We start from the raw sequence: 24,631 nt of genomic DNA, 5'->3' as shown, positions 1-24,631 counted from the left end.
AGAACCGTGGACACAGAAGGTTTTCGATAAAAAAGGGCTAACTAAATACTTCTCATGACTTTTTTTTTGGGTCATGTTTCTCAGACACGACTACTGTCTTTTTATCGGTTTACGAGAAATCTTTTTCTGGCGTACCTTAGAATCCCTTGAATGAGTATAAAATATTGTCCGTGGAGGGAACGTGTCCGTAATTGGTAAAACGCTGATGGACTGTTACCATAGCAAACAACTTTTTTCCATGAACGAATATTGTTGTTCTATTTCTCGAACGCTTGTTCGCATTTATTCACTCTGGCACAAAAAGTTCTACCCACGTCGACCAAATTCGAAAACAGTTTGCAATCTGCTACGATTAGTTTCGTCGGATATTGCATGTCACCGATCGCGGCTCGTTTAAGTCTCTTAATCACGCGACACTGTATAGGGTGCAGGCCAGTTTTCGTATTAGCGATTCGTTCTCGACCGATATCGGTCCCAGCAATGCTTCCAGCGTGTGACAATCTGGTTGGCGGAGGTCGTCTTGAATCGTGTGTGACGAACATTGCATTCGTGAGCCCTCACGGCCGTTCTCAGCGGGCTCGACGATACGCTGGCTGGTAATGCCAGTAAACCTTCATGTGCGCCATCAATCGCATGATCAAGCTTCGCGCAAGTACCAACAGAAAACTCACGAAAAAGCGGAAATTAAAGATAGAACCCAATCTTGGCAGCCGTAGCCACCGTCGTCACGAATCGCTAATAACTAGAGTAATCTCAACCAGTGCAGTGCGGGTGTCACTACTCTGATCCGAACACCGCACCGGACGCGCTTGGCAGTAGTAGCCGGCGTGCGGTGGACAGTTTCACAGCCAAACTTCCCCAGTCTATCGGAAGATGGTCACTGTGGTTGGAAAAAAATAAACAGTGTTAGACCACGTGTAATTAAAAAAGGGGCATCCGTTTGTAGTACTGCGTCATCTTGCACGCCGAGGCAATTAAGGTTGAGTGGACTCCTTCTCCGCAGCCCACGAAGGACTCTGGTGGCGGCGCTGCTGGCAGTTCGATTCGGACGCTTCCACGTCAAGGCGTTGGCTGACGTCAAGAAAGTACCGAGCCCGACGAAATGATGGGGGAAAAAGTTTTGGGTAGCATTCTGGTTTTTGTTGGCCGACCGTTGCGCCTTGGCTAATTCCACTGTTGGCGCGATCATGCTTGAAACACATGGTCGCCACGAAGTGTGTTTAGTGTCGTTGCATCGGAAGGAAACGTCATTCACTGCACTGCACGGCGAGTGGAAAGTGTCCAGAACCTAGAGCGGTTTGCTTTTCCTGCGTTTGGGTGCAATACAAACTCAACTCAATGGCCGAAGGTGTGAAGTTTCACACGTCACGCGCCATGATTAAGCGGTGCTAGGCCGCCCTTCAACTAATACGATAACCGTTGGCGGCTCGGTTTTGAGCAAAAGTCCGCGAGGATGATTCAAAATGCTGCCGCTAGAATTAGTAACGCCACTTAGCTACATGTTTGCCCGGAGGCAATAAATCATCAAGGCGACAAATAATGTCTCCGATCCGGGTGGGTAGTGTTAAACGTATAGGTTTTGCGAGGTGAGAGTGGTTTCCATACGGTGGCCAAGTGCTCCTACGGCTTTTCCCACCAACTCTCGACGGTTCTCAGGAGGGCGTTAAGCTAGTTTTTCACACTTCGCGGCACTCGGAAATACCCTGAATATTGGGCAGGTATTACACATTGAAGTGCAGCAATTAATCGATACCCAAAAGTTGCTCGGTACGCTCGGCACCACCCGCAATCTTGATCTTGGGTTTTTCTTCCTATTAATCCACGACCATTGGCAGAATGCATAATTCGTGTGCTCATCAAATCTATGCGCCGGTGGGTGGTGGTGTTTACATTAGAAACAATCATGCTTGCGATTGTGTGCAGCGATCCGATGCCACATTATGGTAGGTCGGCGCGTCACGACCACGCTGAGAGAAGCCGCGTGGCCTCTACTGTGACTACTGGAACTGGAGACACCCCGATCGTTCTGGTGTTAGATCGGCCCCCCGGGGGGAATATCGAAGCACCGGTGGGTGGTAGTGGCCGTCCGTCGCTCTACGTGCCGCTCGGACCGTCCAGCATGGTTTGCCTTCGATCGCGATCGATGACGTCGCACATGTCTAGCGCACCATTTTTGCGGTGCGCGGTGGAAAGCGCGATCCCGGAACGTGGCGGCGGTGGCGACGAAACCGGGAGAGACCAGCAACGATACCTGTCGCGGGGTGAAACAGCACCAGTGGCCCAAAGTGCGCACGGGACGGAGCGATTCGAAGCGAGAAAGCATGCTCGGGCTCGGTCAAGGAGGAACGCTATGCGTGTGCGTGGTGCGGGACGGCGTGCGGGGTGCGGGAAAAAAGCCATGCACTCAGCAGGTAGGACGACGGGCGACGGGGCCCCGGGTCAAGCCCGAAGAAGTGGGGTTAAATGAAAAGTTTTATAAAAGAGCCTGTCGAGCGACGATCGCCGCTTATTACACTGACTGATCGCACACCGAGTGGATCGTCGTCGACGTCGCGTCTGACGATCTGTGACCCATCCAATTCGTGCGGCCCCGAAGGCTAGGTTGGACACGCAGTCTGCAGCCCCTTGCCGGCCCCCTTGCCGCTGGTGTGCTTTGGTGTACGGAACGCGCTCCGCGTCCTTTCTTCCAACTTCCGGCGCAGAACGAACGGAACTAACGGCGTGGTGCTCCAGTGAAGTGACGACCCGCGACAGTGTTGTGGCCTGCGAGTCTGGAGGCATCGGAACATCGGCAATTTAGTGGCGAGTTAAGGGCGTGGATTATTGAGGTCCAAGTGGTCCGAAGAATCGTGTGAAAATCGAAACTTGAACCCGGAACCCTCGCAGTCTCGCAGTCTCGCAGTTCGTAAGTACCCTGTGCTCGATTTACTCGAACCGGGCTCAGTCCCTTGCGGTGTCCCCTCGGCAATGTCAACCTTGGCTTGGGTGGGCTTTATTGGATTGGTGCGGTGCTTGCGTGGTGCGTGTACGGCCGCTGTGACCAATTTGTCCTTTGGTCAGCAAATTGGCGGTGGCCAGCGGCCCACAGCGCCCGCGCGGTTGGACCCCACCGAAACCGAGGACGGACATTGTGTGGTCATTGAGTTTTATGTTTTTACACCCTGCTTCCTTCGGATGGGTCGTCGTCGAAGAGTGTCTGGTTCGATGAGCACCCGATAGCACCCCCCGCGGGTGGGCGCGGTGAGCTATCGGGGGTGCCACTATATTAGTGTGTGTGTGTGTGTGCGCGTGTGGTGTGTGTGTTCCGGCGGCCGTACGTAGGAATGGTTCGTACGCTTTACGAAAGGCGATTCTATTGTCGGTTTTGTTTTCGAGGGCACACACTGGTAACGGAAGGAAGGTTCAGTGCAATCGGTGAGCGCGGCCGGCGCGAGAGAAGCTCTAAATTGGAGCAGGTGACCACCGCCCACCGCCACTGGGCCACTGCTCCTTTTCGCAATGGGTGCGTAGTGTGGAGGGCGCGCTGGCAACTCAAAAGGATCAACGAGCAGCGAGCGATTTATTGCACCGCGATCTTGCCATAACGCTCTAGCCGTAGAGCCTCGCAGCCTAGAGCCAGATCCGAACCCGAACCCGGGGGCGCCGGCGATGGCGGGATGCGAAACGGTATCGTAACATTTGTCACGTCCACCGCCGTTCAGCACGTCCGACGGACGGGCATGTTTGATGCAAACTTCGGTATGTTTGGATTGTGCATTGCGTGAGTGTCACACGAATCCGGAGCGTCGCCGGAACCGAAGCGACAGTGGCAATGAACTTGCCACGCCGCGCTTCCATTAAAATTTCCGGCGACCCGGCGAGATGGGGAGGCGAAAAAAATCATAAAAATATAGAGTTGTCCTGGACCGAACGTTTTCCTGCGTTCCCGGGCCTGGATCTCGGTAGCTCGAGCTCAAATTAACGAACCACGAACGGCATTGGGCGAGTCTGTTGGAGAAATTGACCCGCCTGCGTGTGGCGCGGTGTGCGGAGTTTTGCTATCCGCAAGGCCAGCCAGTTCATCTGCCGTGCGGTGGGTCAGAGATCATTCAGGGATCGGGATCACGCGGTGGCCGTGATCGAGCGCGCCCGGCCGGACCTGAAACCTGTTCACCGGAGGCACCGAGCCATGTCCTTCGCGTCTGGCACAAGGAGCTGATGAATGGGATCGTCTGTTCTGCTTCAGCTCGGCCCGGTTGAACCTGTCCTGTCTTGCCGGTCGTTACTGTGTCAAGTAAAACAGCGTCCGGACCGGGGTCAGGCCCGGCTAGGCCTAGGGATTCTTCCGCAGGCGACCTTGTCTTGGCGGTCCGGGTCTTGTTAGCACTTCGTACGCGCGCGCCCTCTCGGCACTCTCGGGTGCAATTTCATTTTAATTAGTTACGACAAAAAAAATGGCCACGGCCCATCGCTGAAGGTTACCCAACTTCCCCCGGTTGACATAACCGTGCGTGGCCAGCCAACCTTTTTTTCGCTCTAACCGTTTGTTTCTGGGGAAAACAAATGCGCCTTACTTTGGCCTCACCATTGCACACAAACGCCGTGCAATTTATATTGTAACCGATAACGTTGTAGGTGAGTCAAACGATGTTCCAGATTCCAGGAACACCAAGACGATATTCGGGTGCCTTTTGTGTAATAAATTAACATTATTACTACCACGCGTAATTTTCAACACATGCCTAAGGTTACTAAAGTTTTCTTGCGGCACCGTTGGATCGTCACGTGGATCATGGGAATTTGAGTCAATTTAGACTTAAAGGAACATTAATTGCCCTGTATGGATTAGTACTCTTGCTGTCTAGCCGGGTTGACGACTTCCCGAACCCGAGGATCGAGTTCAGTATCCCGGACAAATGTTGGCCCAACCTAACGTGGCGGTAGTCACGTATCTGTTTACTAAAAATAGATCTGAAGGGTGGTTCTATCCGGATTCACCTGGGTGACGGCTGCCGCACACAAGGGGGGCCCGTCATACCCGTCGGCTATTTCATGGAACTACGCTGCATTTTCGGGCGGCGGCACAGACAGAGAGAGATGGCCCTTCCAAAACGGGTCGGGTGGTTTGCTTGATGCCCAAGAATGTGGTGGTGATTTACCGGTCTACCGGAATGTCCCGTGAACTTGACCGTTTCGACAGCGCACCGTCGGTGCGCGGCGTTCACCTTTTCCCCCGAGTGAAAGTGTTGGCCACGTTACGACACACACCGTTCTAGCACTTTTCCTCCCCCCCCGTAGAATCGCGTGGCGGTCACGTGCCGCAGCGGTGGCGTTACAGTTTCGTTCGGTGAGACTCAGCCAAACCGGTTGATCCTACGCGCCCGACGTGGGATCTCACGGTGGCTTTGCCGCATTGCGGATCACCTGATAGCTACGGCCGGCGGGCTCCGGTATGTACGTTAGAAGGCTCTTTACCAACCACCAACGGCACCAATAAGCCTACAGCTAAGCTGCCGACCCTATGCGGTCCGAGCAGGTCCCTAAAGAAATCCATTAGATGGTCAAGATCAAGTGTGTGCCGCTGTCATTGAGGTTCCGCGCAGTGAAGGTTTCGTTTTTACATTTCATACAACTACGGTCACCCATAGCGCTTGACGTACGGGTTGTAAACTGGCACGAACGGCACCAGCACGGTGTGTAGGGCATACATCTTTGGTGTAGGAGCCATCACAAGCTTCTGGTACCAATAGAAAGGAAGGAAAAAACGTGAAACGAAGCACGGGAAGTACGACCATAAATAACAAGCAAGTACGACATTAGGTGAGTTGTTTTTATGGACCAAAGCCATTGCACAGGCGGAAAATGTTCGTGGCCACCTTTTAAAATTAGTTCAAGAGCTAGTTTCATGACGGTTTAAAACGGTGGTCGACTATTGTACACTTTTAAAAGTGGTCTGATAAAGTATCGTGTGGTAGTGTTTCACATGTTTCGGGTTCATCGCTTGTGATGAAGTCTTTCGTTTAATCTCGATGCACCAAAGCAGCAGATGGGCTCTAGGTTTCTAAGTAATATTCAGGATGAAAACCCCAGCATAAAACTCAACTAGCGACTGCTAGTTGCTCGTCTAATTAAAGGAATTACCCAACTTCGGCACCGGAACGGTGAAAACCACACTCAGCGGTACTAACCTTTAATTAGACGGTTGATTCTACGATAACTGGTAATTCACCAAAAAGCTACAAGGTTTTGAAGAAACCACCGAACACCGACACCCCCCGACATTCGTGATTGGTAGTCGCCGACCACACCGAATCGATCCATGAGATCGATCAAACAGTTTCCTCATTCAACAGTGCCCTCAAGGACACGGGGAAGCCATTGCGTAACCGTATGAAGTCACTGCAAGAACTGGGTGGGGCCTGATGGCGACTCCACTATCGCGAGATGGGATGGAAATGTGCGTTTGAATAGAAAAAAAGGAGCGCACAAAAGAACGCCTAAAAACGCCGGGTGCGCTCGGACTATTTGCCGATGGCCGTAAAAGACGGGGAGGCCATAAAGCGAAAATGTCCGTGCGTACGAAGGTGTAGTACCCACTCGGGCAGACCCTCGGGTCGGAAACTGTCCCGCGCAAGAATACCAATGAAGGTATTCCCTTCCCGCCGGACCGGACCGGTCAATCAAAATTTAATGTAGTCGGTTCTGGTCTGATCCCCGGTTTGGGAGTTTCGACTACGGCGACACGCACCGATTTGTCGAGGCCCCCGAGAACCGATCGCCCCCGTACTCACAATGGCGCAGCGCGACGATAAACCCCTCGGGAAGGGACGTGATTATAATGGTTAACTTGGTCCCACTCCGAAAAGGGTACGTACGGTGCGTTTCGCGCGGAATTCCAGGATCGCCACGCTGTGAAGACTGTTTATCAATGCTCGCTGCGAGCATGTCAAGCGGATTCATCCGTTCGTCTACGATCAAGTCGTCGCCAGCAGCCGAAAAAAAAAACGGGAGGCATAACCGGTTCAGAGGTCGGCCGGAACGCTTTCTCCACCGGTGTCGATGTCCGGGTCAGCCCATCCTTGCTCTTTGCCTTCTCATCGCATCCTTGCGCAACGGCCCCGAAGGGCCTGGGGCCGTGCGAATTTCACCGAAATCGAAATTACGCGCACGGTAACGATGGTTCTCGTTTCTTTTCTTCGCTCCGCCCAGCGTCACCGAACCATGGCACCGAACGTCCTCGGCAACTCGTTGCTGCTTGCCGAAGCATGCATCGAGCCGGAAGATCGCAACAACAATGGTCCGCTCTACAAGAGCAAATCCCTGCTGAACGTACCCCCGAGCCCACCGTCCATTGTGGAAGAGCTAAAGGTAGGTACAATAGCTAGCATAGCGGCAGATCGTCCGGAAGGCTCATGTTTCCCACTTGCGCTCCACATCCACAGCAAACCGGTGCCACGAAGGAAGCCAAGGAGCCAGCGAGCGCCAAGCGACGGTATAATAATGTTTACGTGTGGCGAAACATTATCGCATTCATCTATCTCCATCTCGGATTCCTGTACGGTGCCTATCTGCTGGTGACGTCGGCCAAGTGGACTACCTTCTGCATGGGTAAGTAGCAACCGTCCAGCGTCCTTTCGGGCCGGTCCTTTCTTCCAACGGCGCAGATTCCAAGGCCGGGCCCACACCCGCACTCGGATTCTAGGCACCGAGTTTCTGGGGGAGACTTTTCTTGATTTATTGCCCTTCGGCGCCATACCGATCGGTCGGCCAAAAAGGGTGATTTGATGTGGAATTTACGACCACTTCCTGACACGCTCACGCTCAAAGGATTGGAAGGACCGTGTCGCGCGTCGAACCTTCGATCGTCGGTATCAATGGTCACCACAGCGGTTACGATCTCCGGCGGATGCCGCGCGTGATTAATTCCGCGGGTGTCACCGGGCCGCGGGCGTGACGTGACGACAATGATCGATCAACCACACCGGGACGTGTCATCGGGCCCACGTTCGCACAAAGCCGTCTCTGGGTGGGTGCTCGAATGTAGAGCTCGCCCGGGAAGCCGGGACCCATGACCCGGGACCGCCGTGGTCAATGGTCTCAGCGTTACCGTGCGTTACGGGTGCTTTTTCCGAAGGGCCCAAACCGGAAACTGCACCGATCCGGAAGGCTTAGCGCGATCGGATCGAAAGTGAAAGTTGGTCCGGTTGGTGGGCAAAGGTCAGCGTGTGTGTGATGGATGCCGAAGCGATACAAAAGCCCTCCGTACGGTCCGCTATTTCTGCAAGTCCGCCTGCAAGGGGAAAGTGACCAAACACACATGCAGAGAGCGCAGAGGGTTGAAGTGCACATCCCGAAGGGTCCGGCCATTGTGTGCGGGACAAATGCGGGAAAGAAAGTGCAACCTGCACTCACAGCTGTTTATACAAACGTCTCGTGCGGCTCGAGTCACCGTTGCGCGCGTTCGCGATTCCTCAATGGCGCGTTCGCGAAAGCGCAGATAACATGGCGAAGGCCGTCGCGCAGCAGCAGAGGAGGACGGCCAAACTATCGATTGTCTGCGGCGGCTTGCGGGATATGTGTGGGCAAATTTCCATTCCCGAAACGACAGGATGGATAGGCCGTTAAGGTCGTAATTACTGTCGCGACGCGAGTGACGCAAGGGACCAGCCAAACCATATGGCCGGGCATCACGCGATACGTCGATATGCGAAGAGTCCCTCGGGAACTTTGGAGTCAAGTTGGAGAGTTGAAACGGTTTCGGAGGTGATTCCGTATTCTGCGCATGTCGCGTTAGCGTCACGGCCGGCCGGAACGTCAGTAGGGCAGCCACAGCTTGGCGGCGGCCTAAGAATGTGTGTTACCCATTATTGGGCGCGCCGGGATCGTCTTCGCCGTCGGGGCGCATGCTAATGACGTATGAGCGTTCGTTTCGGTCCCGGTGCCGAGCTGGCAAAGGACCCGGCGCATGTGCGTCACGCTTGTTCCAGGTCTAGAGTTGATCACTAACTAGCCAATTGCCTTGGGAATTAGTTGGGATAATGAAGTGCCCAATTGGGCGAGACTCGGTGCCAATAATGACATTATCCAACGGGTTATATCGGTTGCGGGTGTGTACTACAGGCTGCGTGTGAGTCAGCAGCGCACGCAACCGATGGCCACCGATGGTACACGTCAGCGCGCCGTCGACAAGGACACTCTCAATGTCGCCCCCCGACTGTGTGTGGAAATTGTTAACTCGTTTTTGTTTCCTAATCGCCGGAAACGCGCGGTTTTTGTGGGCGCGCGGCGGCCTCGAGGCCATAAATCAATAATACTTGGTGCGTGGAACGGACGGGGGAAAAAGGGATTGACGTAGAAAGAAAGGGCGAACCGATGGCAGATCATTAGGCAGATCGGTTCGTCTAGAATACCGCAGACGCGCGCGCGCGCGCTAATGCAAACGATACTTTTCGTTTAACTTTTTACCGTCGGCCGGTCGCCATTGATTAATAGGTTCTGGGCCTCCGCCGGGGTCGGGGAGCGTGTTTGAGGGACGCCGTGCGCAAGTGAGCAATTTGGGCGGAAATTGGTCGTTCTCACCCGATGGGTCCCCACTGCTCAAATGGGGATAGTTGCAGTGAATTGCGAAAACTTGTGCGATCATGCCGACCACGCAAAGAATCGTGCGCGGGCGCTATCATGCCAATGATATGGCCGCCGATGAGTGGCGGATCATCGTCGCTAATATGCCGAGGTGAATTTGGCCGATCGTTACTCCGGCAGCCGTGGGGGAGAACGCGCCGGAGAGAGATAAAAGTTTAGCTAAAAAGAAAACCATTATTTTTGCGTGCATTTCAAACCTTTATTTAAAATGTTTCCGATGGTCTGATTTGCGTCAAGCATGTACTGGTTTTGTTGGAAATTTGTTGCTATTTTAAAGGCGGATTCATAATGCAGTCTTGGTCCTTATTGGTGAAAGACTTTAGCATTCTATTTTACAATCGTCTCTTGATCACAACTTCTCATCACTCAGGAAGTTTTGCAATGTATGGAAAATGTCATAATTGTTTGGATGCATTAAAACTTCCCAACCAAGTTTCCCGAGTTTTTGGATAGACACTATAGATGTGTGTGGCCTTGCGTTGTCCTGATGAATACCCCTTTTGTTGGCCGATTCGGGCCGTGTCTTCAATTCCTGACAGTAGAGATCTGAATTTAGTTTTTGTCCATACCGAAGCAACTCAGAATAAATTATGCCTTTCAAGTCCCACCAAAAACACAGTAGAACCTTCCTGGTCGTTAGTCGTAATTTGGCCACCGGTTGATCACGATCAGACTACAATCGTTCGCAGATGGAAATTCGATGCCGATAAACTTTGATTACTTCTGTGAGTTTATCAACATTTTCGATGACGGGTTTTGGTCGGAGGACGGAATTGGTCGACGAAACCAAAATTTCCCTCAACTAGCTGTTACAGAATTGGCTACAGTATCCATAAACACAAAGCCAAATTTCAGTGGCCTGGCTTGCATTTTCTCTATTGCCAAAGAAAACCTGTAAAACGCACTAAATTTTCCCTTCCATTGTTAGCAACCTGTAACTCACAACTGACCCCTTTACAATGAGCATAAACCAATCGTTTGCAAAACATTATTTGCGGTGAAATGGATCATGTGGGTTTTCTGTGTGCTGACGTTTCTCTGACTAATTTCCTTCCCAGCACTGGCGATGGGTTCGTGCGGTGCCCTCGGCATCACGGCCGGAGCGCACCGGCTGTGGTCGCACAAGGCGTACAAGGCGAAGTGGCCGCTGCGCCTGTTCCTGATGCTAGCGCAGACGCTAGCCTTCCAGAACAGCATCTTCGAGTGGGTGCGGGACCACCGTGTGCACCACAAGTTCACCGATACCGACGCCGACCCGCACAACGCGACCCGCGGCTTCTTCTTCTCGCACATCGGCTGGCTGATGGTGAAGAAGCACCCGGACGTGAAGGCGCGCGGCCGGGCCGTGGACATGAGCGACCTCGAGCAGGACGCCATCGTAATGTTCCAGAAGCGCTACTACGCCCTGCTGATGCCGCTGTTCTGCTTCGTGGTGCCGACCTTCCTGGCGTACTACTACCTCGGCGAGACGTTCTCCAACTCGTGGTACGTCGTCGCCATCTTCCGGTACGTGCTGTCGCTGAACGCGACCTGGCTGGTGAACAGTGCCGCGCACATCTGGGGCACGAAGCCGTACGATCGGTAGGTTATCCCGAGCAGCAGGAACGGCAGGATCCGGCGGCTAACCTACCCTTTCTTTCACCTCTCTCCCGGCAGCAACATTTCGCCAACGAACAACACGTTCGTGGCGGTGGCGGCGTACGGTGAAGGCTGGCACAACTACCACCACGTGTTCCCGTGGGACTACAAAACGTCCGAGCTCGGCACGTACAGCACCAACTTCACGACGGCCGCCATCGACTTCTTCGCCCGCATCGGCTGGGCGTACGACCTGAAGTCGGTGTCGGACGACCTGATCCGGAAGCGGGTCCTGCGCACCGGCGACGGCACGCACACCTACAGCGAGCAGGAGCTGACGGCCAAGATGGTCGACTACGTGAACCAGTTGGACCACGAGTCCGAGCAGGCCGTCTGGGGCTGGGACGACCAGGACATGAACGAGCAGGACCGGCTGGACGCGACCGTCAAGAACCGGAGCGACTGACCGGCGGCCAAGTGACACACACCATTAGCGGGATGCTTGCACACACACACACACACAAATACGGGAAAGAAGGTGTTACGTTTGTTTTTAGTTTCTCCGAGCCTCTCTGTCCTTTCTTGCTTCTTGAGCAAACTCCTTTCCGTAGTAGTAGGCTTAAGCACTAGTGCAGCTCTGGCAATGCTGACAACCGGCACTGCCCGCTAGAGGGCGTCCGGAACGGGGGCAACGATGAACAGAACACAATGGCGACGAGAGGAGGGCAACACATCGCAACAACGCATCGTGTTTATTTATTGTTCTATCTCTACCTTAGCTCTAGCTTAAGTTTGGATTAAATAAAGTACCAGAAACCAGAACCAGTTCCGTTGCGTCTCGGCATTGGTGGCCAGGATTGGTGTGCAGGTGCAGGTATTTGGCTTGGGTGAGTCTCCTCCGAGCGCCACACGCTTATTGCACCACGCCCCGTAGCCTCTGCGTTGTCTGGGGGTGTTTTCCGCGGCCACTAGTTGTAGCCCGCGTTGAAGTACACCGTCTGTTTGCTCTCCTGCTCGGCGGCGTGCTGCTTCGCCAGGTACATTATTGCCGCGGCGAGGGCGGCGTGGTTCACGATGCTCGAGAAAATGGTAGCGAACTTGAGGACGGGCAAAACCATGGGCAGGATGCCCGCCAGTAGCATCGACGGTAGCAGTATCAACGGTACACCCAGCTGCAACACCGTTTTCAGGCCCTTCTTCGCCTTGTCCCGACCGACTTCGCCGTCCACGACGGCCAAGGCTTTCTTGACGGAGAACTCCAGCTGGTCCGAGCCGCTCGGTGTTAACCGTACGGCCAGCCCAGGCACCAGCTGCAGATCGACGATCCGTTCGTTGAACAGCAACCGCAGACCGCGATCGATTCGCTCGTTCACGTCACTTCCGTTCAGCGCGAGCAGCCGATCGCTGAACAGCTTGTTGTCCGCGGACCGGTAGCCCGGTAGCAGCACCTGCTGAACGTCGTGGGTGAAGTTGCCGGTGTTGGCGAACCGGTAGCTCTTCGATTCCATGTTCTGCAACAAATACCGTTTCCCGCAGTCAACGGCAGACACGTGTTCCAAGCAATTCAGCACCCGCAGTGGGATCGATTTGATGTACGATTCCCGCGACACGACGTCGGTCTCGATTCGCAGTTCTGAAGCGAGTAATAAAGTACGAGATGATAATTTTGTATTTACGCGGACTGCGTATATTCGATTTTAGATTTGTTGTGGCTAGTTATGTTGCTACTCATATCATCCAGTTACGGTAACAAGTTCGGCCATTTTGAGCAATCAGACAATTTTAGACAGCTGTGGTTGCTTGGACGTGGTTTGGCTCATCGTCGAATTTTCTCTACTCAAGCAAATGGATGGCAAAGAAGCTGTATAAAATTTTGTGTAAAAACAAAATTAAGTACGAGGACGCATTTCAAATGTTGACTGTGGCTTATGATGAAGTTATTTTGGTCCAAATCGGCGTTTATCGGTGGTTCAAAATGTTCTCAGAGGGCCGAGAAGATGCGAAAAAACGAAGAGCCAAGTTTTGTCGAGTGTTTAGGTTTTGCTTGCTTCTGCGAGACTTTTTGGCCAAAACAACAGTGTAATGATGCCACAGCCACCAAATTCCCAAGATCTGGCATCCTACGACTTTATATTGTTCCGGAAACAGAAGAGGCTTATAAAAGGACGACGCTGCGTTACGATGGAGCAGATAGAGACGGTATCGACGATTTTTTGAAGTGCTTCGAGTCTTTGAACTCTGGTACAAGTGTATAATATCCGATGGGGATCTCTTTAAAGGGGACAAAATCATAAATAAATAAATACTTTTTGAAAAGAACACAAAATTATCATTACTTTTACAACAGGCCTCGTAAGTGAGCGAGTGAGAATGAGCCACAATTGTCAAAGTGAGAAATGAGAAAAAGAGAAAGAGATTCACCTGGCCGGTGAAAAAGGTGCGCGCCTCGGCTGGAGAATTTGCTGTGAAATTGCTTGCGCGTTTCACACCTAGAGGTCGCTACCATCACCAGCAATAGTAGAATTTGAACACGCATTTTCGGTTTTTCCTACAACACGCAGCTTTTCCGGAACCGGCAACGAAGTTCACAAAAACACGGCTCCCTAACAAACGAATCCTATCACACTAGCACGCACGCACGAGTTTCGGAAGTAGCTTATTGCCGCGAGTGACGAGCTTCTGATCGCAGTTTTCGCGCGCGTCAAAGAAGAAAGATACGGCACCGGCGCCACAGATCGGAGCAGAACTGCCGGCGCTCTTGACTGGTGCGAAGCTCAATTGCGACTGATCGAGCGCCGGGGCCAGCGCCGGGGCCTTGTTCTCGGTCCACGGCTCCGTGGCAGCCACCGTGGGCTGTGCGAAGAAAGTGGAAAAACCACTCCTTGCCACTGGTTGTACCGCAATTTTTCCGGGCCAAGACTGGGCGGTCTATTACTGGCCGGTGCGCCAGCCTCATGCCCATCCGGAGGTTCGCAAGCTTGTCGCTGGCCGGCTGGGCAGTGAAATCGATCGATTGACTCCGATTCCATTTGCGACTATTTGTGAGGGCCTAGAATGTGGATCACTTTCCTTCGCGCGACGGCGTATCCCGTTTCGCAAGGTAAGGAGCCGAGTTCCGAACGTGTCCTGTTTCCGGTACAAATGTAGGTCTTGGCAGTCGGTCAGCATTTTCGCGTGGCGTTGTGTTCCATTTCCTCCTGAGTGCGGCGGAACGCCGAATGCCGAAACAAGTTCCACCGCTGGCTAGGCACGAAGCGGGGTCGGGAAGTTTCGCGTCGAGCCCTTGCCGGGAAATGGTGAAGATGACCAGTTACAGTTAATTCAATCAAGTCTGTACAGGTTTTTTTAATGGCCGCGCTTCCAGGTGGCTGCGAGTGCTTCGGTTTGACGTTTCGGGCTTCGATGATGCACTCGGCGGCGCGGCAGGGCGGAATCTCGCTGATCCGTGGTCTATTTCGGAGCACAGGACTGGGGCTTAGGGACGCGTGGGGTCGTTGGAGGAGCGCGCCTGCGATGCGCTTGCCAGGTGACGCTGGAGTCGGTTGACGGTACTTGGAGCCGTTGTCGGAGCTTAACCGTTGGCGGGCTGATGCGCTTCGCAGGAACCGGGTGCCGGCGACAGCGTTAAATCGAAGAGTAGATTGAAGCGAAGGAAGGGTAGGAAAAATGGATCAGACAGAACGATAAGCGATCTCGTACCTTAACGGTAACTGATCTGTTACACAGCAATTTGCTTTCTTTGCACCCGTTTTCGATTCGGAGCGACGATAGTGGATGCGATGCCAATTATGACACTTTTGACGCTCGATTTTCGTGTAAATTATGCTGCGAAAGGTTTGCAAGGCTTTTTACCGTTTTGAAAACAGCATAACAAGGCAAACGATTATTCGGAGGCCGTTTGAGATATACTTTAAAGAGTACTAATCTACACTATTTGTTATTTATTAGAATCATCCTACGGGCCAGCAGGCTTAATAGGAAAATATACTATACAATGTAATAAAATATAGTATAATATAGTTAACACTAGCGAAGGACAGTTTGTTGCATCGCGCACATCGGTACATGATAATATGATTATTTTTTGTTCTACATGATCTGTAATTCAGTAATGCAGAAGAAAGCGAAAATGTGTTTTGTTGATAAATTCCGAGTGTTGTAAAGATTAGAGAGTGATAGTAGATGAGTAGTGCACCTCAGAATTAGGTCTCAGGCCAAGTGGTATCATCTGGCGATGGATCAGCCCCAATCAATTCATCAGACGCAGTACACTTTCCTAGACACCGTCACTAGTCTTATGATTACAGACTATAATATGGTCGATTATTGAAGTTTTTGCTACTTTCTCATAGAGTGTGCGCTACCCTAGTTCAACCTTTGGTATCGAAATTTCAGTCGAAAAAGCTTCTGCATCCTGCTATCAGCATGCAGCATCTAAACCATAACATTAAAAAAAAATATCTAAATTTACGCAGCGTTTCAGATGTTTTATAACAAATGTTTGGGCTTCAATTTCGTAATTTCTGCAAAACAAACAATTTTCTACTTATACAACATTGGACACCATGAATAACAATGTTTGCCAAACGAATTTAATTTAAAGAATATCCTTGAAATCAGTTCAAGCAGCTTCTCTTCTCGGTAAAACGAGAAATCAAATTAGAAGCAGTGTGGGCAGATAAATGGTGACTTAAGTGCAATCGGTGACAAAATGCTCAAAGACTTCTTACTGGACCCACGATAAAAAGAATAATACAAGAAACCAAACAAATGCCGCATGGAGTTTATTCAATTTACCCCATACGATGTCTGGCCCAACGGCTAACAAATTACCTTTCAAGCGCTCTTTAAATGAGAAGATTAAAGGGCTATTGAATCTAATTTGTAACGCAGGGCGAACACACACAGCAAGGTACAAATTTAACAGTAAGTTGACAACGCAAGCATCCCCGCCGATCGATCACGGTAATGATGGAAAATTGTTCATCATCACCCGTGACCGAGTCCGACCGGGGAGAAATATGTGGATTGAAAAGGGAAACCCGCAGAACCCACTCATTAGCACCAAGCTGGCGTCGCTGGAAAGTTGTGCCCTTGAAAGGGGCCACCCCGATCGCAGCACGGGGCCTACAATCGCTGGGGTTGCGCACACAGTGTTGCAATTATTGCCGCGGCCACGATCCAGATTATCGATTTCGCGGATGGCCCAGCCGAGCGTTTTTCTGTGCCCTTTTTCCCGTGGAGACTCCGTTTCCAGTCCAGCACGGCCGCCGTGGTTGGATCGTCCCCGTCCGGACGCAACCTTCACATTGACGGACATAATCGACCCAGCTAATGGGTCATCGGCGATTTGCATCCGGCATCCGGTAGCATCGTGTCCATGGGCAGGGTTTTCCCTTTTACGGGCTCGCGAGGAAAGTGACCGAAAGCGAGAGTTTTTCCGGACGCGATCGCTCGGTATGGCGCGGTGGGTGAAATCGATCCTCCCGATTCGCTGGCCACGCGTGCGGGAAGTCGCGCCCCCAAAATGGGGAGAACGAACGGGTGGTTGCCCGAATGTGAGCACCCCAGACTGGACATCACTCTTCAGCGCCGCCATCAAAGTCGGTCCCCGGTACACAATGGAATCGTGCAGCGTGCGGTTGTCGTGCGCCAATGTCTTTGCTTTGCTTTTTGGGGTGCTTGGAATGTGGAGGTATGACACCTACCACCCACCAGCCATCAGGGAGTTGATTGGCTTTTTGGGGACCACGACCACGACCGGCAACCGTTTAAATGCCAACTAACCGATTTTCAACGGCACAGTCAGTGTTCCAGCGGCCGTCCGGTACAGTTCCTCTTGCGCAGGTTTTCCGTTCGCGATTAAACAGACGTTCTAACGGCGCGAGATCGTCAGTGGTTGAGAGATCAAATCTTCTTCAAAAACGCGAACGAAATGGTTGCCTTTGATCGCCGTACGGCCGTGGTTGGTGTTGTGCTGGTGTGTGCCATCCTGAACCTGGCTTACGGGGCCGAAACGAGCGATGGTGCCCTTAACGATGGTGATTTGACAGGTTAGTGAGCCGCATGGCGGATCAGTGCGCGGCTAACGGCTAATCAACGACCGCAGTGCAAGTTCGGTTAATTGCGGGATGGTTCGCGAAAGTTAACCCCAGGCGGTTCTACTCATCCGTAAATGGGTCGACTTCCCAGCCACATCGCGTGCTCGGTGGGGCAGAACAAATTTATCACTTCATTGTGCGCCGGGGCTTGTCATTATACGTGGCACGTTCGCAATATCTCAGCAGGACTTGCCGGTCGTGCCGCAACAACGGTCGATAAACACACGCCGCCACAGCTTTTCGGTCTAATTTTTTTAACTGCGGCCGGGTCATGTCGTGGCCGAGAAAAAGAAATTGAACTACTAGGATTCGGATCTCGTTAGGCTCCAACCGATTCCGATCGCCAGTTTGACTAACCGCCAGCTCTAACTCATCCTTGCAGAGGGACGCACCTTCGGGCACCACTTCCTGAAGCGCATCAGCTTCGCCATGATTCCGGCAGCTTTCATCGTTGGCGTCATCACAACGCTACTGTCCGCGCTGACCGTGGTGTCGATGAAGGGCCTCGGAGTTGGCGTAAGTATTCGGAGATCAGAGGTTTTTTTTTGGGTATATGGAGACGATTTATAGAAAGATCACAAAACACCGTAAAAATATACTTTTCTATGGTTGCCTTTTAGAACTTTAGTATTAGTTTTATAAAATTATACTTTCTTATGGTTGCCTTTTAGAACTTTAGTATTAGTTTGGCTGAAATGCAATATTTTTGCGAGAATTCAAAACATTATTCAAAATGTTTCCGATGGTCCGATTCGCGTTAAATATGGACTGCTTTGTTGCATAATTTGTTGGTATAGAAGTCTGTGTCTTGTCTTATAGAAGACCTGAAGGAACACAACACCTCTTCTGTTGGCCAATTCTGACCGTTTCTGGTTAATCGCTCGCTTCAAACGGTCCAATAGTTGACATTGGAGATCTGAATTTAGTGTTTTGCAGGGTGTGGAAGCAACGCATAATAAATTATTCCTTTCAAGTCCCACCAAATACACAGTAGAACCTTCCTGGCCCGTTAGTCCCAGTTTGGGCACCGTTTGTGCTGCTGCACCACGCTTAGATCACGATCGTTCGCAGAAGGAAATTCAATTGCCTCCTAAACATTGAGCTTTTTATTGTGAAGTAGACCCTTTACAACGAGCATAAACTAGAAATTGTTTGACCTTTACGAGATATCGATCACTACAGCCATCTAACTAGAATATAATGGATTTCTTTCAAAGTCAAACTTGTATGAGAACCTGTCAGTTGTAGGTTCGTCCAATAAATATTGTATATTTTGTAAACTTTAACTCTTCGGCACCCAAACACTAGTTGACAATTAGTCCTATTCTGAAGATTATCTTCTAACTTAGATTAAGCCATACACAAGCCACAACACCTGGAGGGAGAGTCGGAGCAGTGTCACCCAGTTTGTTGTACCTTGTTTTATTCTGTGCTTTCTACTTTCCGGAACAGGTCATCCTTTTGGTGCTTACTATCTCGCAAGTAATTGCCCGAAGCTTCCCTGCCCCGCTGCCCGCGCCACTTCCGGTGGCCTACAGTGCACCCGCCCCGGCCCCCATTCCGCTCGTCTACAAGGACTGGTGACGGGTGTGAGACTCTGACTCCGAGCCCCGGTGGCGCCCGCCAGCACCGCTGCTCTAGTTCGTTATGATAGTTATTTATTTATTTATTTTACATACGGCCGTGACCGGCGTGACCATGGGCCGGCGAGCACGCACCAAAGATCGTTAAACCTATACCAATCGGGGCGCCCTCCGATCGAGGAGACAGCCCCGCAAGTTTGGTGCCGAATAAATTTCTCCACAATTACAAATTCTGGTCCCGTCCCGTCGGACGTGCGCGGTCGTGTCTTTAATTTCACATTATTTTCGGCGAAAGAACGCTTCAGCACCGCCGGCTGGGCGCCGACTGATTGGGGCCCCCTTAGGTTCCTACCGGTCACGATCACGGTTAGCCCGGTCCACCGTGAAAGTGTCCCCCGAGTGTCCGGTGCCATTTCCTACGACACCGCCACCCCCGGTTCCCGGTTGTCGTCTTTCCGGGTGCCGACGAGGAAGAGACATCTCTGGCTGGCTGGCTAGCCAGCTCGCCAGAAAAGGGAACCTGATCTAGATCTGGAACGGAACGGTACCGGTACCCGACCGGGCGGCGGCCTCATTCGCCACGATCCCACCGCTGTCACTTGATGCAGCGCGCGCCACACACGGACCCCTCCTGGCCCCCAATTCGCCGTTTTGTCTGCAAATTTTGAAAATCTACCAGAGTGTGAATTTTGAATGCGAATACGTGATAATTTTGTGCGTCCACAACCGCAACGTCAACGAACCCCGTGGGAGGGATTCCCACCCGGGGGGGGCTCTGGGTGAGGTTTTCACTTTCGTCATTCGGCTCCTCGGCACTGGCAATGAAAGCCGGGCCAGGGAATTATCATAAAAATGACGGTAACACGCCACGCGGCTCAAGTGCAGTGCGTGGAAGATGCAGATTCTTGGCCGGGACGAGGTGTGCGTGCGACCCACATCCGCCGCCGCTGCCACCGGCGAGAGTGTGACAGCAGCAACCGGCCCGGTCTTGGGGGATGCCAAGACCGAGGTTCGCAAGACTCGTCGGGCGCTCGGTACATATGTGTGGCTGGAAAGAATATACCGGAACGATGAGGAGTGTGCGAAAGAGACCGGTGGCCCCGCGGAAAAGTGGGCCCCGGATCGCGCGGAAGAGAACCAGAGAAAGAGCGAAAGAGAGAGAGCGAGATGGAGAGAGAAAGCGCGAGGGAAAGGAAAACTGTGGGCACATTTTCAATAAAATATAATCGACCGCCGGGCGGACGGTTTCCACCAGTCCGCCGAGCGAGGTACGACCGTCGAGACACGCGCGTGCGCACCAACCACTCGTCTTCTGCGGGAGGAAAAGTGTTTTCCCGGCCACCGGTCACGTCTTGAGTGAAGTGGTGGGATCAGCTCTTTCGGTTTGGGATCAGCTCTCTCGGTCCAGTCTCCGGACCAGTGCTCAATCTGCCTGGCTAACGATGGCGATGGCGGCCAAAAGATGCTGCGGCTGCGGACTACTACTGTGGGTGCTGGTTGCGCTGGTGTGTGTGGGGTGTCCCGTCTCGGTGTCGGGCGAGATGCGCAAATCCTGGCAGCTGAAGGCTGAAGGCCGGACCGAGGAACCAGGGCCCAGTGCAAAGCCGCCGGAAGCGATCGAAGAGGTTAGTGAAGTGCGTGGTGCGGCGGACCAACGGCCAGACCCAGAACCCGTTACGCTCACCAGCCACCTCCCGTCGCCGCCGCTGCCCGCTAGTGATTTCACTAACCTCGATTCAACGACGGCTGCGGTGGGTTCTAGTACGACTGCTCCAGCGAGCCCGGAAGAGCCGGTCGTGCGCAAAGCGTCCGCGCAATTCAGTAGCCGAGTGCGGAGCAAGCCAGTCGGGTCACCGGTCGTGGTGGCCGTCACCACCGAAGAGCCGTTAGCACAGGACCGGGCGGTTCCGTTACACCTGGAGCACCGGATGGACGAGATCCAAGTGGATGACGCGACGGTACAGGATGACGACGATGACGATGGGGAAGATGGCGACGATGACGTTTGGCACGGTGTGGACGGGCATCCGACCGGGCAGCAGAACCGGACCGAGCTAGATCTGATCGAGAATCTTCTGGAGGAGATCGACGAGCGGGCAAAGGAGCAACAACAGCACCAGGGCCAGGCAGCACCGCATGTGGACGAACCGGTCAAGAAGTACACGTTTCCGCCGGTGCTGAACATGACGATCGATGAACCGAATAGCGTCGTTTCGGTGAAGCTGAACCACGAGCTCGTGCGGGACATACTGCACACCGGTAAGACCACAGACCCCCACCAGATGCCAGACGGCCAGCGGGCTGACGTATCTCGTGTTTCTTCCCCTTTTCGACAGGGCGCGCCGAGGGCGGTGGCATCGGGGGCAAGAAGATGCTGCGGTACGTGTTACCGCTGTTCATACTGCCGTTCCTGATCCAGTCCGCCGTCATACCGTTCATGCTGACGGCCGTGAAGCTGTTCCTGCTCAAGTCGCTGATGGCGGGCAAGCTGGCCATCTTCCTGCTGCTGCTGGGCGCGTTCAAGAACTTCACCAAAAAGGACCGCGATGTGTACGTGAAAGATCTGCCCGACCGGCGGTACGAGCCGTCGAGCGAAGGCTTCGCGTACCTGTCCGAGGGCCGGCCGAGCAATTGGGTTAACTAGGAGGGGAGGGCTTAGCTCATCCCGGAGCGGACCGTGGGAAGCGAACGGAGCGAACGCCGTGTTTACTTATATTCTGTTAGAGCCTTAGTATCTTATAATTATGGTAAGGGAGCGAGCGCCGGGGTGCACAGTGGCTCTGAGCCAGTACAAACAATAAAAAGCACCGCCGGGCACGGCACGGCATGGCATGGCGCGCCCGCCAGGTGAGGAAGAACTTAACGGAAGAGAATAATTGACCGCTTCGGGGGGGGGGGGGGGGGGGAGGGGGAGAATGATGCATATTTTGCCTTGGTTTTTCTTCGGTTTTTTGGGTTTAGTAGCACGGTATGACCGTTCGTGTATGTGTGTGTGCCTCCAAGAGTCCCGATCACCGTCTGGCCAAACGGGACAACCACCGTCCAAGGCGTGCGCTGTTGCCCCCGAAACACGTGCGTTGTTATCTTGTTGAGGTAACAACTGCAAGAACACCTGCTGATAGGACGACTCCCTGGTTTGGGCGATTGGGTTTGGTCGTTGTCTCAAACTGCGAACAACGAGCGGATCGATCAGCGGGCAAACAATGGCAGGTTAATCCGAGAGTACTGCCTTTAAACTTCTGGTTCTGCTTTGCTATAGGGTCAATCTAGTGTCTGGATTCCAAAGATAGGGCGCAAAATAGCAGTTGCCGTCCTGTTGAAACTAAATGTCGTCCAAGATGTCAGCTTCAATTTCGCCGAAGAACCAATCAGCCAACATTCATTCTCCCAATTTTCCCGATTTTCTGCAAGTGTATAGCTTTCGGTTTGACGTTTTAAAAGTCAAGCAATCGAGAGTGTAAACTCCAAACACTAGATGGATCACACTGGTACTCAATTTCCGGTGTTAAATCTAAGGTCTTCCTATTAAAACAGCTCCAGCGATCCCCGAAATAGAGCAATGGGCACTTGTATGGTGTTCATGTTGTCACAGACAGATTGCGATTGAGAATTGTCGGCCTTTGGGGTTCAATTTGCACCGGAAACAGTACAACGCTTGAGATATGGTAATTTATTGGTCAATCGGACGTTATCAGATCGCCTCGAAACATCAAAGAAAATGAAACATTTAAAGCGATGACCGCCCGGACTTCTGCCCGGCCTTGCAGGTTTGCATACGTTCAGGCGCACTACCCGGGTAGCTGGCTACGTGGGCTGCCAAGGAAAAGCCCGTTTCGTCCGTTGGTTTAAGGGGACGAGTCAGGGAAAATCGTTATCTCTGGCCCAGTCATTGATAGTGTTCGCTTTCTTCGAACAGTTTCAAATGACTTGCTTGGTGTTGCAACACTCGGTGACTCAGCGTGCTCGAAGCAAAGAAAACCAGGCCATCCTTGAAAGCTGGCATCGTGAGCGATAACTCGCTTATCGCACGCCTTCTAAAAGCTGGGAACTGCCATAACATTGCAGCATTCCGCATAAGAATTCCACTTTATGCTGGTCGCGGAGAGAACACTTTTACAGGCGCAAAGTACTGACACGCTTACTAAATCTCTGTGCGTAACCCAAGACCCGTGGGGCGGATCGATAAGTGTGTCTTATCGCGGTGCGATATGATGTTTTATCAGTTTGTATAAGGCGATAATGATACACCCTACACTTGCTATGCATTCGTGGCTGTACCGTAATGCTGCTGGCTGCTAGTCATTAGTGTGTCAGCTGAGTGAAAAGGTTGAACCGTGGTCAACGCCGTACTGTGAAGAAAAAGTCACCAAAACGTCGGTGGCGCCACACGGAACCGTGAGCTAACGTTGCACAGTGTTCCAACCTACTAAAACCATCAAGATGAGCTGCGCCCAGTGTATGAGCAATGTCGGCGGTGAGTGAAAACCAATAAATTCGAGCAGCCTGCGCAGGCCGCATCCTGACCATGGCACTAACGTTGGCCATTGTTTTCTTCTCTACAGAGTTGATTATGAACAATAAGCTGGTCACATTCCTTAGTGTGGCCCTGTTTGCGTTCGTGATCACCGTGATAGCGTTGGCCGTATCGAACAACAATAATGCAGCCGATTTGGACGAGTGCCGGGCACAGTTGGACAAACTGTTGAGCGCGACAACGACTACGGTGGCCACTACTACTACTTTGGAAACTACGACGACAGTAGCGCCACCACCGGGACCAGCATCAGGCTAACATCTGCAAACCGGGAACACTTATCCTTTCAGCGTAACATTTTGCGGGAACACAGCGAAATACGTGTGCCTGTTTTATGAAACTTAACAATTAGTTGAGAACCGTGCGCAGCATGCGATCGGGGGAAATCTCGTCGTCAGGTGAATCTGTTGAGGCGGTGGATGCAAGCGTTGCACTGCGCTGGAGTAAAAAATCGGAACAATAAACGACAAACGATTTTGAGACCCATCAAACACAACGTTCGGTTCAATCTTGGTGATAACCAACTGCTGCTTCCCAATTCCGTTAGCCTACAGATCGCAACGTTTGCTATAATCACAAACTGTGGTATGTGGACCAAGTGTGCCACACATACCAAGTCAAGTAAGTAGCTCATGCTCACATGGCCGCTATTGGCAGCGGAACTTGGAGATTCACGTCGATGGTATCTCAATGGTTCGATCTAAGCGTGCTTATAGTGACTAATAGGCTGTTATCAGGTTATCAAGTCGATGAGTGATTTGCCCAAAGTGATGTCTGCATTGCACGAACAGCTCAACGGGGCGAGCTATGAAACCCGTACAAGAAAACGGGCAAGGCAAGCTTTCCTCCCACAGCAAAGCAAAATTCTGAGTTCTACCATCGTAGCACTGGCGGAAGCCAAATTGGCGGAAGTGGTAAAATTCAAACCAAAGCCCTGTGCTTGATCGAGGATTGAATCGGGAGTTCGAGTGTACCATGTACCAAAAGCACGCCCTCGGGATCTCCTACAAAAGCCTCCTGCACTTGCATGAGCTCCTGAACGAGTACCAATCTGAAACAAAATAAATATACCAAACAAAATGAAAGAATTGATGGAAGAGGCGTCAGCAAAAAGAGAATAAATACTTAATTCGTACATCTTACGTTACATCTGCAATTAAACCGACGCACCAGCGTAACCGTTAATTCGAAGAGAAATCAAAGTTCGAATTTTC

The 24,631-nt window shown here is 52.2% G+C and overlaps 5 protein-coding genes across 5 annotated transcripts; 4 read left to right on the top strand and 1 right to left on the bottom strand.

The window, feature by feature from the left end:
- Positions 1-7,200: 7,200 nt before the first annotated feature.
- On the top strand, positions 7,201-12,010 carry LOC128272145 (acyl-CoA Delta-9 desaturase). Its single transcript, XM_053009895.1, has 4 exons — positions 7,201-7,347; positions 7,422-7,587; positions 10,680-11,202; positions 11,278-12,010. Exons 1-4 carry the CDS (start codon positions 7,201-7,203, stop codon positions 11,663-11,665), a joined length of 1,224 nt encoding a protein of 407 aa, XP_052865855.1. The 3' UTR covers positions 11,666-12,010.
- Positions 12,011-12,167: 157 nt separating this feature from the next.
- LOC128270388 (uncharacterized) lies at positions 12,168-14,155 on the bottom strand. Its single transcript, XM_053007787.1, has 3 exons — positions 14,135-14,155; positions 13,836-14,052; positions 12,168-12,832 (listed from the first exon to the last, which is right to left on the bottom strand). Exons 1-3 carry the CDS (start codon positions 14,153-14,155, stop codon positions 12,168-12,170), a joined length of 903 nt encoding a protein of 300 aa, XP_052863747.1.
- A 2,979-nt stretch (positions 14,156-17,134) lies between these two features.
- LOC128274258 (protein apnoia) lies at positions 17,135-18,884 on the top strand. The gene is made up of 3 exons (XM_053012390.1): positions 17,135-17,252; positions 17,683-17,816; positions 18,753-18,884. Exons 1-3 carry the CDS (start codon positions 17,135-17,137, stop codon positions 18,882-18,884), a joined length of 384 nt encoding a protein of 127 aa, XP_052868350.1.
- Positions 18,885-20,325: 1,441 nt separating this feature from the next.
- LOC128270387 (uncharacterized) lies at positions 20,326-21,527 on the top strand. Its single transcript, XM_053007786.1, has 2 exons — positions 20,326-21,142; positions 21,220-21,527. Exons 1-2 carry the CDS (start codon positions 20,326-20,328, stop codon positions 21,525-21,527), a joined length of 1,125 nt encoding a protein of 374 aa, XP_052863746.1.
- Positions 21,528-23,042: 1,515 nt separating this feature from the next.
- LOC128273665 (uncharacterized) lies at positions 23,043-23,896 on the top strand. The gene is made up of 2 exons (XM_053011687.1): positions 23,043-23,357; positions 23,446-23,896. Exons 1-2 carry the CDS (start codon positions 23,324-23,326, stop codon positions 23,673-23,675), a joined length of 264 nt encoding a protein of 87 aa, XP_052867647.1. The 5' UTR covers positions 23,043-23,323; the 3' UTR covers positions 23,676-23,896.
- The last annotated feature ends 735 nt before the right edge of the window (positions 23,897-24,631 follow it).

The sequence above is a fragment of the Anopheles cruzii genome, chromosome 3 (genome assembly GCF_943734635.1).
Source record: "Anopheles cruzii chromosome 3, idAnoCruzAS_RS32_06, whole genome shotgun sequence".
Taxonomy (NCBI): Eukaryota; Metazoa; Arthropoda; class Insecta; order Diptera; family Culicidae; genus Anopheles; species Anopheles cruzii.
This window is presented reverse-complemented; position numbering and strand designations above follow the sequence as displayed.

Bases quoted from the DNA above. Each gene is read 5' to 3' on its own strand.
- LOC128270387 (XM_053007786.1), top strand. From the start codon at position 20,326: ATGGCGATGGCGGCCAAAAGATGCTGCGGCTGCGGACTACTACTGTGG. The intron at 21,143-21,219 runs GTAAGACCACAG...CCTTTTCGACAG, and splicing joins GCGGGACATACTGCACACCG to GGCGCGCCGAGGGCGGTGGC.
- LOC128274258 (XM_053012390.1), top strand. From the start codon at position 17,135: ATGGTTGCCTTTGATCGCCGTACGGCCGTGGTTGGTGTTGTGCTGGTG. The intron at 17,253-17,682 runs GTTAGTGAGCCG...TCATCCTTGCAG, and splicing joins TAACGATGGTGATTTGACAG to AGGGACGCACCTTCGGGCAC. The intron at 17,817-18,752 runs GTAAGTATTCGG...TTTCCGGAACAG, and splicing joins TGAAGGGCCTCGGAGTTGGC to GTCATCCTTTTGGTGCTTAC.
- LOC128273665 (XM_053011687.1), top strand. From the start codon at position 23,324: ATGAGCTGCGCCCAGTGTATGAGCAATGTCGGCG. The intron at 23,358-23,445 runs GTGAGTGAAAAC...TCTTCTCTACAG, and splicing joins GTGTATGAGCAATGTCGGCG to AGTTGATTATGAACAATAAG.
- LOC128270388 (XM_053007787.1), bottom strand. From the start codon at position 14,155: ATGAGGCTGGCGCACCGGCCA. The intron at 14,053-14,134 runs GTAATAGACCGC...TTCTTCGCACAG, and splicing joins TGAGGCTGGCGCACCGGCCA to CCCACGGTGGCTGCCACGGA. The intron at 12,833-13,835 runs GTGCGTGCTAGT...TACTCGCTTCAG, and splicing joins GCTACTTCCGAAACTCGTGC to AACTGCGAATCGAGACCGAC.
- LOC128272145 (XM_053009895.1), top strand. From the start codon at position 7,201: ATGGCACCGAACGTCCTCGGCAACTCGTTGCTGCTTGCCGAAGCATGC. The intron at 7,588-10,679 runs GTAAGTAGCAAC...TTTCCTTCCCAG, and splicing joins GTGGACTACCTTCTGCATGG to CACTGGCGATGGGTTCGTGC. The intron at 11,203-11,277 runs GTAGGTTATCCC...CTCTCCCGGCAG, and splicing joins GGCACGAAGCCGTACGATCG to CAACATTTCGCCAACGAACA.